Source organism: Juglans microcarpa x Juglans regia, chromosome 3S (assembly GCF_004785595.1).
Source record: "Juglans microcarpa x Juglans regia isolate MS1-56 chromosome 3S, Jm3101_v1.0, whole genome shotgun sequence".
Taxonomy (NCBI): domain Eukaryota; kingdom Viridiplantae; phylum Streptophyta; class Magnoliopsida; order Fagales; family Juglandaceae; genus Juglans; species Juglans microcarpa x Juglans regia.
The window spans coordinates 11290928-11307490 of NC_054599.1; the positions used below are offsets into that span (position 1 = coordinate 11290928).

The 16563-nt window shown below is 33.6% G+C and overlaps 1 protein-coding gene across 6 annotated transcripts; it reads left to right on the plus strand.

The window, feature by feature from the left end:
* Positions 1 to 243: 243 nt before the first annotated feature.
* Positions 244 to 6021, plus strand: LOC121257800 (delta(24)-sterol reductase). Of its 6 annotated transcripts, none has more exons than XM_041159036.1 (4): positions 244 to 277; positions 347 to 441; positions 2967 to 4238; positions 5340 to 6021. In XM_041159036.1, exons 3-4 carry the CDS (start codon positions 2991 to 2993, stop codon positions 5781 to 5783), a joined length of 1692 nt encoding a protein of 563 aa, XP_041014970.1. In that variant the 5' UTR covers positions 244 to 277; positions 347 to 441; positions 2967 to 2990; the 3' UTR covers positions 5784 to 6021. The 6 variants fall into 6 exon arrangements, with proteins under 6 accessions (XP_041014970.1, XP_041014974.1, XP_041014971.1 ...); XM_041159040.1 differs by having other exon boundaries at positions 263 to 280; positions 348 to 441; XM_041159038.1 differs by lacking the exons at positions 244 to 277; positions 347 to 441 and adding exons at positions 478 to 698; positions 2292 to 2343.
* The last annotated feature ends 10542 nt before the right edge of the window (positions 6022 to 16563 follow it).

Below are 16563 nucleotides of genomic sequence, written 5' to 3' on the forward strand. Positions count from 1 at the left end.
AAAAATAATAATATTAATACACATGTTAATACGCAAATTTACTTGCGTCAAAACTCAAAATGTTCTTTCTTTAATAAAAAAAACAAGGCCGTGTCATGGATCTCGTCTTCGATTTCTCCATCTTCAATAAAATAAAAAATGTTCTTTCTTTCACGTGGGAGGATGCCGGATGGGTCTCGACTCTCTCAACTTTTTTTTAATAAAATATAATAAATTAAATTAGGGTTAAAAAAGATGATAACTGTTTGTTCGGCCGAAAATTGTACACTCCGTCTCCTCTCGTTCTCTCTCTCTCTCTCTCTCTCTCTCTTATAATTATATGTTTCTCCTCTCGTTCTCTCTCTCTCTCTCTCTCTCTCTCTCTCTTATAATTATATGTTAATTCCTTCACGGTTCCCATACTACAGATCCTGAGCTCGCCCTTTTGCTTGCTTTTTTCAGGTTCTCTCTCTCTCTCTCTCTCTCTCTCTCTCTGCTACTTTGTGATTTTGTTGGCTTTCTTCCATGGCTATACCCGAGGGAAAGGGGAGTAAGAAAATGAAGTTCCGAGTATTATGGTTTTGACTGATTCAGTTTCAGAGTCAGTCAAAAGAGTGTCAAGTTGAGGAAGCCGCTGCTTGTCTTTTCTTTTCCTTTCCGATTTCTCAAACACAATGTGGGCGCAGTTTCATACCTCTAGTTTCGTTCTGCTTACAAAAGTATCCTTTCCTTTTACTGCAGTACTACATTTTATCGGAATCCAGCCCGACCGTAGTTTACATCTTGAAGCAGTAGTTCTAAGATCTAGATTCTGAATATTTTTGAGTTTTTTTTCAAATGTGCCTTTTTTTGGTCCTGTTGTTAATTACTGCTTGATCTGTATGGGAAAAACGTTGCTGTAAAAAGTCATGTTTATGCGCTTTTGTTTTGTTTTCTTTTTATTTTATAATTTGCCCAAATAGCAATGTAGTTGTTTTTAACTTTAGGTAGTGATAGATCTCTGCTAGAAGTGGTATTTGTAGTCCCATTTTATAGGTTTGTACCATGTATCCCAACTTTGGATTCTTATGCATGGATGCTACTTGGATCTCACTGTTTTTGAGTTTAAATTATTCATGCTTCTGTCTACAATGTTATCCTTCCTCTGGTTAAAGTGATTGTCTTTTTTTCGCAGTTTTTTTTTGAATCTGCAGATTCTGCCTTTAACATTCACATTGCTTTTCTTTTCCTTGTAGTTCTTGTTCTTTTTTTTTTTTTTAGAAAAAAAAAATCGCGGCTAGAGATGCATGCAGTTGTGACCATTCTTATTGACCAGATCTAATTGGCATAATGCCGTCCCCTTTGTTTTTGAGATGATGATAACGTGAAAACCCGACATGAATTGGATTTCCACTTTTTCATTGAATTTAATCACTTACTGAGTTAGAAGACAAGCTTTCTGATGCTAAAGCTGAAGTGATGGCCCACGCATTATCTCTGTCCATTGGGCTTTGGGCCAAATCACATTTTCAACTTTCATAAGAACGTGGTGGTGGGTCAGGTAGGTCATGGGTTCTAGTTTTTTCGAGGGTCTGATTTGTTACCACTCGGGGAAAATAAAAGGATAAAAAGCCAGGATTCCTGTGTTTGACTAACTGCAAATTTTAACTGTCGTTAGATGGTAATTCCTTTTCAGGTTGCATTTTCACTTGTAGTTGAAGTATTTTGTGGTTGATTGTGACTAGTTCTTGAGTGAAATGTTTGATTGGGACGTGATAGAGATTGATTGTGATCGGTTGTACTAGAAAAATTTTAGTCTTTGTTTATTATGGCTGCTTTGTTCATCAATTTTTAAATTTTCCGTTGTACTTATCAAAAACAAAATTTAACTACATTATGCTCTGTGTGTCAGAGCATCATATTTTTTTTTTCTTTGTAAAACAGTCTTTGTTATCATTTGCAAATGGATTTTTACACTTTTAAGGGCAATGGTTGTGTGGTATCATGGCCTCTATCAGAGTCAATGCTTCTTTTATCTTCAGATTTGGTCTTGCTGCAAATAATCAGAACCTCGTTATGTTAAGTGTGGGTATGTCTTTCAACAGATGAGTGTCAGGTCAGAGCTGCACAATTTATAAAAACTCTGCCTTGTCTAATTGCATATTTGGCCAGTATAAAAATTTACGAGCAAATGGAAAATTGTCACTGATAGCCTTTTGCATCTTGAGTTGTGTAGATTGATCAATGCATGTTTAAGATGACTCGATTGCTGAGTTTGCAAGTATTATAATTGATACGTGTGAGAAAGCTAATTCCTTTACCCTATCTTTTAGAATAAAATGATCTGGTAATCTTATCTGTATCATGTAATTTCATTCTTAACAGGTAAAAGCTTATTTTAGCTGTATTAAGTCCTGCCTTCTTTCTAGTTTGTTTACTTTAAAATTTAAAAAGATATCAATGACTCCCCCCAACATTAGCTTGCATCTTGCTATTGCTTTACATTTTGTCAAAATTGTCCAAGAATCAGAGAATAGTCACACGTCTTTCATAGACCTTTATTGGATGTGGGGCACACATCAGGATCCTAATCTCATAGTTTGTGATAAGTGGCACTTAAGATGAAATCTTGTGGTTCAGCTGCCAACCTGAGTGGTGATTCTAATCACATTTTTTGTCATGGTTAGCTACAACTTGAGAGCCGTGGTTACTGTTTCAGTTATTTTTTACTCTAGTTTTTTTTTATAAAAAAAAAACACGTCTAGGAACTTGGAATTTGTTCGAAGTGTATTTACACTCTTCAGCTTTTAAATGAAGTGTTTTTATGAGATTTCTTAAATCCTTTTTGTCTTATTTTATGTTTCAAAACAAATCTGTTCTTTGTATAAAATACCATTTATGTATCTTTGAAGTTCTTTTTGATGGGATGTATCTGTGTAGCTCTTAAAATCAAATCTGTATTTTATTCAATTCATTACTAAATCATTTCATTTTATTCCATGATACAGAAAAAAGTTGCCTTCACTCCTGCAATGTCCGATCTCAAGGCCCCCCTGCGTCCAAAGAGGAAGAAGATCTGGGTGGACTATTTTGTTCAATTCCGATGGATTATTGTTATTTTCGTTGTTCTCCCTATCTCCTTCACCCTTTACTTCCTCACATATCTTGGCGATGTTAAATCTGAGATGAAGTCTTTCAAGCAGCGTCAGAAGGAGCATGATGAAAATGTCAAGAAAGTTGTAAAACGACTCAAACAGAGGAATGCCTCAACGGATGGTCTTGTCTGCACAGCAAGGAAACCATGGATTGCTGTTGGAATGCGCAATGTTGACTATAAGCGTGCTAGGCATTTTGAGGTTGATTTATCTGCCTTTCGCAATATCCTTGAAATTGACAAAGAGAGAATGGTTGCTAGAGTTGAGCCCCTAGTCAACATGGGGCAAATCTCCAGGGTTGCAGTCCCAATGAACCTGGCCCTTGCAGTGATTGCTGAACTTGATGACCTTACTGTCGGCGGCCTCATTAATGGCTATGGGATTGAAGGAAGCTCTCACATCTATGGCCTGTTCTCTGATACTGTTGTGGCCTATGAGATTGTTCTGGCTGATGGCCGCGTTGTCAGAGCTACAAAGGATAATGAGTACTCCGATCTTTTCTATGCTATTCCATGGTCTCAGGGAACACTGGGACTTCTTGTCTCTGCTGAGATCAAGCTTATACCTATTAAGGAATACATGAGGCTTACATACAAGCCTGTTGTGGGTAATCTAAAGGAAGTTGCACAGGCATATATAGATTCCTTTGCTCCCAGAGATGGAGACCAGGATAATCCTGAGAAGGTTCCAGATTTTGTTGAGACCATGATTTATTCTCCGACTGAAGCTGTATGCATGACTGGTAGGTATGCATCAAACGAAGAGGCCAAGAAGAAGGGAAATGTAATCAACCGTGTTGGGTGGTGGTTCAAACCGTGGTTTTACCAGCATGCACAGACGGCTTTAAAGAGAGGGGAGTTTGTGGAGTACATCCCAACCAGGGATTATTACCATAGGCACACTAGATGTCTATACTGGGAGGGAAAGCTTATCCTTCCATTTGCAGATCAATTTTGGTTTAGGTTTCTCTTTGGCTGGTTAATGCCTCCTAAGGTTTCTTTGCTCAAAGCTACTCAAGGTGAAGCAATCAGGAACTATTACCATGAGATGCATGTAATTCAGGACATGCTTGTTCCTCTTTACAAGGTTGGGGATGCTCTAGAGTGGGTACACCAAGAGATGGAGGTAGGTCTTTTTCCTCACTATATAGTTTAATTTATTTCCAATATTTCAATTATGTTGAAATTTATGTTAGAATTCAGTTAATATCCACGTATCATCGATATGAGGATGACTTAAGGAAAGAAAGGAAGGGATTAAGATGGGACGAGAAAATATTCTTATATATCCTTTAAGATGATCATGCTGGTTTTCTTTGGTTCCATCACCACCAGTAATAGGAAATCAGGTAACTGGTGTATTATGTGGACTCTAATAGCAAACTGCAATAAGCTGACATACCAGGCTGTTGCTTTTTTACACCTTTTGTTTTAGGTTGAGCGTGTTAGAAAAAAGTTTTGAATATGAGAACTTCAGAACAAATTCAACTGTACAACTCGTGTAAGATTGTATATTCAGCCTCTAAAGTGATATTAATATAAGTGAAGATGGAGCATAGAGCTTTTTAAGATAAGTTAAAATGGGGTTTTTGTTTTGAAGGAAGCTGAGAGAGACATCTTTATTTAACTTATAGACATCATTATTTTGTAAGGTTTGGATGAAGAAGTGATGTAACTCAATGCAAGGTTTGAAATAAAGAAAGAACTAAATGAAGTTAACATACTAGGGAGAAAGAAAAGACGTCAACATAAAACTGGGGATGCCTTGCCATATAGAATTTCCTGCAAAGAGCCATTAAATAGACTCATATGACTATAGGCATTTAAAACCTTCCAAAACCCAGTATACATATGGTGAGAATTCCATATAATGTATTCTATCAACACCCCAAATCTTTTGTGATTCTTTTTGCATAATCTTCGGTCTCTCAAAGATCCCAATTCTTATTTTATTGCTTAAATGGTTACCTATAAAAAAGAATTATTGTTTAAATAGTTGAGACTGCATTGAGAAGTTGACTCCCAAGAATCAGGGTAGGAACCTCTTGAGCTGTGTGCCGCAGTTCTCACATTTGGAAATACATTCCCATTACTGAATCCTGACTAGATTATATAACCTAGTCTGCAATGTTGTTGGCTCGTGGATAATTGCATGGTTGATGCATGCAATGACTGCCTTTTGTTTTTCATTTTGCTAAGTTGATTTTATTGTTCATCAAATTCTCAGGTATACCCCATTTGGCTCTGCCCACACAGACTGTACAAGCTCCCTGTCAAAACTATGGTTTATCCTGAACCAGGCTTTGAGCTACATCGTAGACAGGGAGATACACAGTATGCTCAGATGTACACTGATGTTGGGGTCTACTATTCACCAGGCCCTGTCTTGAGGGGTGAGGTTTTTGATGGTGCGGGCGCTGTCCGTCAAATGGAGAATTGGCTGATCGAAAATCATGGGTTCCAGCCACAGTATGCAGTATCTGAGCTGACTGAGAAAAACTTCTGGAGGATGTTTGATGCCGGGCTCTATGAGCACTGCAGGAGGAAGTATGGAGCTGTGGGGACCTTCATGAGTGTGTACTACAAGTCCAAGAAGGGGAGGAAGACGGAAAAGGAGGTTCAGGAAGCCGAGAAAGCTGAGCTAGAGACTGCTTATGCTGAGGTTGAATGAGCCAGTGGACTGATTTGATGTGAGACTTTAATTCTATTTGGTGGTTCTAGTTTTTTAACCTGCTGATTTGTGGTTGTCTTCGAATTTCATTTCATTTCCCCTCTGCTTCTCAGATGTGGTGGTTTCCGACATACCATGTACACTGAGTTTGCTGATTTTACTTATTGGGTATTGTGAGCTTTGTAACGGATTAGATTAGACTTTGTAGCTTTTAATAAGTTAATCTGTGCTTTCTCTCTCTGTGCGTGTGAGAGCGGGCAGGCATGTAATTTAGTTGAGATATCTTGCACCAGGAGGCATGAGTTCAATTAAGGCTCCATTTGGATGTTGAAAGCGTTTCATTTCATCTTATTATTAAATTTTTATATAAAATATAATAAATAATTTAATTTTTTTAAATTTTAAAATAATAATATTAAAAAATAATATTATAATATTTTATTCAATTTTTATCTTATAATATATCAGTACCTAAATTGTCTCTACTGTCAGTGATCCTTAAAAAGGTAAACTAGCTGAACACTACTTTCCGTTTCAAATATTAGAGCATCATCAATGGATTAGTCAAAGTTAAATGATATTTTTGATGAATATAAGAGAAATTTGATTTTTAGCTATTTTATTTATATAAATCTTCACATTGGAATAACTATTTTTTCATTATAAAACAATAAAATAATATGAGATGAATTTAATTTTGGTTATTTACATTAAATTTTCACATTGAATTATCTATTTATTCATTATATAATAACGAGCAACTAACAATTTCAAAAATATTTAATTTTTTTAATTATTAATTTATTTAATTTATTATATTTTACTATTCTACCTATTATATATTAATTAATAATCATATTTTAATTAAATTAATATATTACTAGCTCAAATTAATATATCAATTGTGATAAAATATGCGAAAGAAAGAGAAAGAGAAATAATTGATAAAATATATATTTGATGTATGTACAGTAATCTTTAAATTTGAAAAAATATTAGAAGGTCACTGTAGTTAAATTTAAATTATTTAGAATTTAACTAATTCATTGTGAGCATATTTTACTCTTTAATAACTAAATACTCAATAGATTTAATTTTTAACTCATCCATTAGAATGCTTTTAAGGATAGAGTTCAAGGATAGAGTGCTACTCCGTCAAAGTTGGGTGTCAAGTTAAATTTCTTGCTCGGGTATCTTCTCGTCTTTAATAAAACCAAATAAAAAGGAAAAAAAAAAACTTAATAGCATTCACAGTGGTTTTTTTATCTAATCATTTAAAATATATTATTAAAATTTATTTTTTCTATTTTATATATTGAATTTTTCAATATATCATACATCAGCCTATATATATATTTTTATATTATTTAAATAAATTTTTTTAATCTTTTTAAATAGTTCTTCTTACTACCAATAAATTTGCAATATTTATATATTTATTTATATTTTCAATATATTTTTATATACAATGTAATATAATTTAGCCTTCTACACAATAAAAATGTATATAATCCAAATAAAATCAAATCAAATATGAAAACATTGGATCTAAAATATTTCCAAGATTTTTTTGGAAGAAAATGAAATAGAGGTGTTTTAAATAATGAAAAATTAACAAGAATTTGCTTAGTTTATGAAAATCAAAGTAAAAGGAAAACAGGGAGTAAATGGAATATAAATAATAATAAAATGTCTACAGGATGAACAGTACTGCTACATATAACGGGTTTGTTATAGATAGATGTAAAATAAAAGAGTTTTATATGATCTATTGGGTATAATTTTTAGAAAAAAATTATATATTTAAATTTTAAATATATTTTAAAGCATCGATTGGGAGTGCTCATGGAGATTGAAAACGTAAATTGTCGGAGTACTGCATGTGTTGTCTGGTCAATGAGTTTTAGGTCAGATGGTATATGGGTCTGGCCAGAGCCACCGAGGGTGGCCCCTGAAGATTCCTATCCAGAAGTGCAAATTACTTTTTTATTTTGTATTTTTTAAGTATTTTTTAAATCCATTTAAATATATTTAAAAAAAAAATTCGCACTCATTTAAAAATACGTCCTTAACAATTATCTGGGATGCATCGGTGCAGCGTTTTCAGATGGTATATTTATCTGGGAAATTGCTTCTCCCACAGAAGGTGGTCACCGATGGTGGCCACCGAATGCATTTTTTTATTTTTATTTTTTTTACTTAATTGTTAAGTAATTATTTTAAAATAAATAAATAATTTTTATTTTTAAAAAAGAAATATTTAATAAATTTAAAAAATGTTTAAAAAAAAAAAGAAAAAAGACAAATTTTTGCCTATTCAGTGGTGGTTTCGTTGGACTCCCTCTGTGGAAATAACACCGTACATTTATCTGAAAGAATCGGTAGCTTTTTTAAATCCATTGTAATTAGAGTACTCTCAATGGATTCTTTATCTTATCCTTTAAAATACATCACCAAAACTTACTTTTTCTATTTTACATATTGACTTTTATAATATGTCATCTATCAGCTTATCTATTTTTTTTCTATATCATTTAAATATTCTTTTTTATTCTTTTTAAATATTTCATTTCTACCAATAAATTTACAATATCCATATATGTTTTTATATTTACAATTTATTTTTATATACAATGTAAAATAATTCAGTCCTATACACAGAAAACAAAAATATATAAGCTAAATAAAAATTTAAAATAAATTCAAATATGAAAAAATTGGTTTAAAAGTAATTCCAAGATATTTTTTAGAAGAAAATGAAATTTATGTGTTTTAAATGATGAACAATAAAAAGAATTTGCTTATATGATAAAAATTAAAGTAAATAAAAATGAGAGAGTAAATGAAATATCAACAATAAAAATTTTTTTACAGGATGAACAGTATCTGCTACATGTAATGGGGTATTATAGTTAAATGTATTTTACAGTTCATTTTACATAATCGGATGAAGTTTCTTTTTAAAATAATTCTTCAAATTATTTATATTTTTTGTATAATACAAAAATCATTGAGAGTGCTCTAAGCACTCGGATGTCCCTTACGCAAATTACGTGACTATTTTATAAGTGATGATTGATATTTCCTTGGCACTCTTGTGAGGAAATTCAGAGAAACTAAAAAGTCCAGGTAAGTGAGAATCATATGTTAGACTTTTGATCGGTACAAAACTACAAGTGTACAATATCGTAATTTTATAGTAAAGTGATGAACATAGTATCGTCCTCAGGGTTTGGTAACTCACTTTTGACAAGTATTCAAATTATACTAATCTCGATTTTATTTAAAAAAATCACTAAGATTGTTTGTAATTGCAAATTGAAATAAAATCAATTCAAAGAGAATATTCAAAGGAAAGTAAAGCTGTTGTTTGATGATCAAATAAATGAGAAATTTTTTTTCAAGGAAACTGATTTCACCTAATCACTCACTATGCTTTTCTCATCTAGCTAATTGAATTTAATTCTCTCTGTTTGTTAGCAAAATCTCCAAACCCATCCAAAAGCCTCTTTCGATAATCAGTTAGATTTATTCTTAATCATCATTTTACACAAGATTTTTCTATATTTACCTATATTGAAATATTTAAAGTCTATCCTATAATTCTCTATTTCAAAAGTAATTCACAAAATCAAAATCATCTAATCAATGTCCAGTCAATTAGAAACAATAAATTCAAAATAAATCAGAAAAATATAATAGATATTTACTTCAAATTAGCATAGAAAAATAAATATAATTTGAAATTAGATTACATTATCTTTTTAAAATAAAAAAAAAAATTTAGTTGATATTAAAAATTAAATTTAACATAAAAAAAAATTTACCATAATCTTTCTTACAGGAATAAAAGAAAGTCAACAGTAAAAGAATACTCGTCGCAGTTTGCAGTGTACTCTACTTTTTTCTTCAATTTTTCCTTTTTTCCTCGGCGTCCCGGTTCCAGGTTCTCTCTTTTTTTTTTTTTTTTTCTTTCTTTCTTTTTCTTTTCCCCCTTCGATACATATGGTAGCCTTTTCTTTTCTTTTTTTTCAAACTTTTGAACTGCATGGTGGTAGGTAGAATAGATAGATCTCATCCAAAAGCACTTCAAGTTATTCTTTGAATTTCAACTTTACCAAGTAAAGTCTCTTTCTTTTTCTTTTCTTTTTTTCTTTTTTCTTTTGAATTTCAACTTTAGTTCGTCGCTTCATTTGCTTTTTCTTACGCATCTCTTGATATTCTTCTTCTGTTTAATCTTTCATCTGCTTCCCATGGAAATATGGTCTCTCTCAAATTCACAATTGCACCGTTATCCAATTCAAAAATATGCCATTTGACTGGTTCCAATTTCTTCTACTATTCAACTTGATCTTTATCCCCCTAAATAGAACTAATGATCAGCTTTTATATTCAGATAAATCTTCATTTAAATGAGATAGTGCCTAGATGATAAGCTGCTAAAATTTGGATCTTTCTTTTTTTCAAATCTGAAATAAAATTTAATGACAACAATGAAGTTTAAAACTGACAAAAATAAATAAAATTATACTAAAGTTTAAAGTTAAGAAGTGATAAAATGTTGAAAATTATGCATGGTATCAAACACCCCAAAACTTAAAACTTTGTTTGTCCTTAAACAAAAAGAAAAGGAAATAAAAGACCACTACAGACAATATCAACTAGACCCCATAGAGAAGTCTCATAACTCACCAAACCATGATCTGAATTAGATTTTATCACTAGTATCTTACTCTTTTAATATTAAGGATAACAAGAAAATCAATAAAAAATTTAGCAATTTGTCAAGCAATGGTTAAGAGGTTACTTCAACCTAAAGTTAAGACCTTGAGTAAGTATGTGAGATAGTCAATTTAACTCCAAACCACCTACAAAATCAGATAAAAGTAGAACAACTGAGACCAGAATAATTCTCTCAAAACTTAACCCCTTAAGTCCAATTTTTAGAAATCCTCTCCACTAACGTAGTCATACCAAAATCATGGATCAAACGGTCTTTAATCAAGTTGTAATGACAAGCCACAAGATGAGGGTTAAGAAAGAAATGGATAAGGAAAATCAAAGTAAACTGGAAAAAATATTTGGTGGAAAGAACAATAAAAGAGAATTCCAAACAATTCAAATCGAAACTCTTTCTCGACGATGTGCTCATACTGATGATATTATTATTGTTGTAATCAATGAAGCAATACCAACTACACCTATAGAAGAATTTGAAGGGATCTGAGCTCCACTTGTTTAGTTTTCTCTATTTTATACTTTCTACATGATGGATAAATCATCTCTAGGCAAAAGACAAACCCATTGAAAATATTTTTTTTCTTTTTTTTATCAGGCTCTCACCTTTTTCGTTCAGTCACCTTGATTCTCGTTTTCAGTCTTTTCAAATTTTCAACCACTTCAGCCTTTTTCGATTCTTGCCGTTCACCTTTTTTTTTCACACACTTTGATCAAATAGAGTAGAATTTCATTTGAGCTAATTTTCTGTTTAAATGTACATTTTCACCAAAGTATTTTCTCAAACTGTAAAAGGTAAATTATGATTTTTTAGGCTTAGAATGGGAATGGTTGATGTAGTTAAAAGAATAAATAAAGGTTTATGTAAAATAAGGCTTAAGGGGGTTGACTATGGGAAATACGCCATGCAATGATGGCATGATAACACTAAGACGACAATGAAAGCTTTTTGGTTATGACAAATAATGCCTAGATCATTTCTCTAATATTTGGTATCAACTAGGATTTCACCTCAAGGATTCATCAACGGATTCTAGAGCAAAGCAAGATTGAACTTCCATGACCCAATTAATTCGAAAGTGAGAAAGAATGAAGAAATAAAAGGAACTTCCCTAGTTTCGTGGTGGATTTGTCGTAGTTTACAATCTCCAGCTCTTTATTCTTGCTAAACAAACCTACATCAAAATCTAAATTATTCAAAATGAAAATAAAAGAGTAAAAGAAAGTTCTATGAGTTACCTCCCATAAGTGCTTGTTTTAAAGTCTACAGCCAGACTTTTCAATTTTCATCAATTGGGGTCTCTAAGAGGAATAAGTGCACAGTTCCTCTCCACTTGTTCTCCATGATAATGCTTCAATCTTTGACCATTAACTCTGAATATACTTCCTGTCTTATCCTTCAAGTCTATTGCTCTAAAAGAGGAAATTTTGTCAATTGTATAAGTACATGTGCATCTTGATCTTAACTTTCCCGGAAAGAGTTTGAGTCGCAAATTGAAGAGTAAAACCTACTGTCCTGGTGTGAACTCACGCATGAGAATCTGCTTGTCATGCCACTTCTTCGTCTGTTCTTTGTAGATCTTCGCATTTTCATAAGCATCGTAATTCATTCATCTCATTTAATTGCAGAAGTCATTTTCTCCTATTGCTTTCAAATCAAAATTAAACTTCTTTACAGCCCAATAAGCTATATGCTCCAACTCCACAGAAAAATAACATGCCTTTCCAAACACTAATCGGTAAGGAGACGTCTCAATTGGTGTTTTAATAACTATACGGTATGCCCACAAAGCATCGTCAAGCTTCTTTGCTCAGTCCTTCCTATTTGTGTTGACTGTTTTTTCAAGGGTGTTCTTAATTTCTCGATTCAAAATTTCAACTTGACGATTAGTTTGAGGATGGTAGCCAAGTGCTATCTTGTGCTTCACACCATATTTAGAAAGAAGGTTGTCAAACAATTTGTTTCAAAAGTGGGTTTTTTCGTCACTAATGATAGCTTGTGAAGTGCCAAATTTTGTGAATATATTCTTGTGTAGAAATTCAAGCACTATCTTTGCATCGTTTGTTGTTGCAGCAAATGCTTTCACCCATTTTGACACGTAATCCACTGCTAGCAAGATGAAAACAAAGCCAAAGGAAGGAGGAAAATGACCCATGAAATAGATTCCCCAAACATCAAATAATTCAACCTCCAATGTGTTTTTCAATGGTAGCTCCTGATGCCTTGACATATTTCCCATACGTTGGAACATGTCACAAGTCTTCACCAAAGTATAACCATCATGAAAAACCGAAGGCAAAAAATAGAAAGACCACTTTGAAGTACCTTAGCTGCTGTTCGTGTTGCTCCAAAGTATCCTCCATATGATGATGAATGCCAATGATGGAGAATGGCATGCATTTCTTCTTCTGGTACACATCTTTGAATGATTTGATCAGGGCATCTTTTTGAACAACAAAGGCTCATCCCAAAGATAATATTTCATATCATGCATAAACTTCTTGCGTTAGTGGTAAGTGAGATTTGGTGGCAGTACTTTGCAAGCTAGGTAGTTTACAATATTAGCATACCAAGGAAGCTTGATCTAACATGCAAACAGCTACTCATCAGGGAATGCTTCTTGGATCACTGAACCCGATTTTACTTCCTCTTGTTCTAGTCGAGAGAGATGATCAGCAACTGAATTTCCGCTTCCTTTATGATCTCGAACCTCCAAATCAAACTCTTGAAGAAGCAGGATCCCATGGATTAGCCTAGGCTTAGAATTCTTCTTGCCAAACAAATAATGAATTGTTGCATGATTAGTCAACACTATCACCTTTGTACCAATGAGGTAAGACCAAAATTTTTCACAAGTAAAAGCAACAACAAGCATCGACTTCTCGGTTGTTGTATAATTTAGTTAAGTTTTATTCAAAGTCCGGCTTTCGTAATGGATGACCCTAAACAGTTTGTCTCGCTTTTGTCCTAATACTGCTCCAATTGCAAAGTCACTTGTATCACACATGACTCAAAATGTTGACTCCAATCGGGTACAGTCATAACTGGTGCTGAAACTAGCTTCTTCTTAATTGCATTAAAGGCCTGCAAACAAACATCATCAAAGTCAAATGGAGAATTGTTTTTAAGAAGATTGCATAAAGGTTTAGAGAGTTTAGAAAAATCCTTTATAAATCTTCTATAAACTCCCACATGACCCAAAAAGTTTCGGATTCCCTTCACATTCTTTGGAGGTGGTAGTTTTTCTATGGTTGCAATTTTAGCTTGATCAACCTCAATTCCTTTAGATGACACTTGATGGCCAAGCACGATCCCTTCTTGAACCATGAAATGACACTTCTTCTAGTTTAGGACTAGATTTTTGTCTTCACATCTCTACAAAACAAGAGCTAAATTATGCAAACAACGATCAAAAGATGTACCAAAAACTGAAAAGTCATCCATGAAAATTTCCATGATGTCTTCTGCCATATCAGAAAAGATGGCCATTATGCAACATTGAAATGTCGTCGAGGCATTGCACAGTCTGAATGGCATCCCTCTAAAAGCAAATGTTTCGTATGGACATGTGAATGTAGTTTTCTCTTAGTCTTCAGGGGCTATGGCTATTTGGTTATACCCTGAATAACCATCTAAGAAGCAATTGTAAGAATACTCGGCCAATCGATCCAACATTTGATCAATGAAAGGAAGTCGGAAATAATCATTCCTTGTTGCTTTGTTCAGCTTGCCAACCCGTGACTGTTCTTGTACGAATAAACTCATTGTTGTCGTTCCTCATCACCGTCATTTCACCCTTTTTTGGCACAACTTGCACTGGGCTTACCCATGAGCTGTTTGAAATAATATAAATAATTCCAGCATTGAGGAGTTTCAAAATTTCAGCTCTCACGATTTCTTTCATTGCTGGATTTAATCTTTTTTGTTGCTCAATCGACAGTTTGTAAGATTTCTCCATTAAAATCTTGTGCATGCAAATGGAGGGGCTTATACCTTTTATGTCGGAAATGGTCCATCCCAAGGCTGATTTATGCTCCCTTAACACACAACAACTTTCCTCTTCTCCCAGTGTGAGTGATGCAGCAACAATCACTGGAAACATGTAATTGTCACCCAAGAATGAATAGTGAAGATACTCAGGTAATTGCTTCAACTCTGGAGGGATGTAAGTTGTAGTTTGCTGCATCTTTTCTTCAGAAAATGCAGAATCCGACTTTGCTACAATCAGCTCTAGTCTCCCCACTTCATTGCCAAGTGATGTGTCTTGCTTGTAAGGCTTCCAAGACAAATACATAGTGTAAAAATTCTTCACTAACAATAGGTAAATCAGATCCACAAATAGCAGAGTTAGTGAAATGATAAGTTTGAGATGAAGTGGTGATACATCGTTCTAGGTGATCGGTTGGTGCATCTTCTTGAAAGGCTTCTTCTAGACATTACTTAATAACATCTACCCGAAAACAAGTGCTTGGCTCTTCTGGAAATCTCATGGATTGGTAGATGTTGAACATAATCTCTTCCTTGTTCACTCTCAATGTTAATTCACCATTTTGAACATCAATTAAAGCTCTTCTAGTAGCTAAGAATGGTCGGCCAAGAATTAGTGGGACTTCTTCATCTTCCTCCATATCGAACACCACAAAATTAGTAGGAAAAATAAATTTGTCCACCTTTACCAATACGTCTTCTATGAATACTCGTGGGTACTTGATGGATCAATCTGCTAGTTGCAAAGAAGTAGTTGTTTGTTTCATCTCTCCAAGTCCTAATTTCTACAAACAAAAAGTGACATAAGATTAATGCTAGCACCAATATCACATAAAAATTTATCAAAAAATGAATTTCCAATAGTGCAAGGCAAAGTGAAACTCTCCGGATCTTTTAATTTTTGAGGCAATTTCTTTTGAAGAATGGTACTACATTCTTTAGAAAGTTTTACTATTTTGAACTCCTCCAACATTCTCTTCTTGGAAATGATGTCCTTCAAGAATTTAACATAATTTGACATTTGTTCCAAAGCATCTACAAAAGGACTATTTATGTGAATTTTCTGAAAAATATCCAAAAGCTTAGAAAATTGTTTATCTAATTGTTGCTTTTGGAAACCTTGAGGATAAGGGAGTGGAGTAGGGAGAATAGGAGGATTGTCAGGAAATGAAATTACTGGAGGCTTGTCAGTTTCCCTTAATGTATCATCCGTAATCTCCTCTTCTTATATTTTATTTTTGCTTTGACCATTGTTTACAGCTGTAGGAGTGGACATGGTTTCCTTTGATGGTGACCTCTCAATTTCTCTTCCACTCCTAAGTGTGATGGCCTTGCATTGTTCATTTGGATTCACTTTTGTGTTGCTAGGAAAATTTCCTCTTTGTTAGGCATTGATAGTTGTGGCTAGTTATCCAATTTGCACTTCAAGATTCTTTATAGTGACTCCCATGTTGCTACAATGAGTCTCAATGTTGTCCAACCGTGAATCATTCTTTTTGAACCTTGCCTTTGTCTCTTCAACAAAAAAAACCATTGTATCCTCACGTGACATCTTCTTCTCGTTTGGTTGACTATCAAATCTCGAAGGAGGTTGCAGCACATTCTTTGTGTTTGCATAAGACAAATTCTCATGATTTCGAAGCCTTGGATTGTAGTAATTTGGCATATGATTACCACGATAGTTGTAGTTTCGATTGTTGATGTATTGAACTTGTTCTTGACTTGTTTCATTACTCGGAACTGTCATACTTGTAGCTGCAACATATTCTACACTTCGTGGTATTTCTTGGATTGTCAAAGCTAAAATTAGAAGGGATAGAGAAGCGACTTGAGCTAAAAGGGCTGCTAACGGCTCTAATCTATGAATTCCAGCAACTTTCTTAGCCATAGTTCTTTTGGTTGGCCATTGATAATGTTTGAGGCCATTTCTTCCAAAAGAGAGGTAGCACCTTCAGCTATCTTTGACATCAAAGTTCCACCAACAGCAGCATCAACTATGGTCCAAGTTAGCCATTTCACCTAGTGTAGAACATTTGAACTTGCAACTAGTCCGGC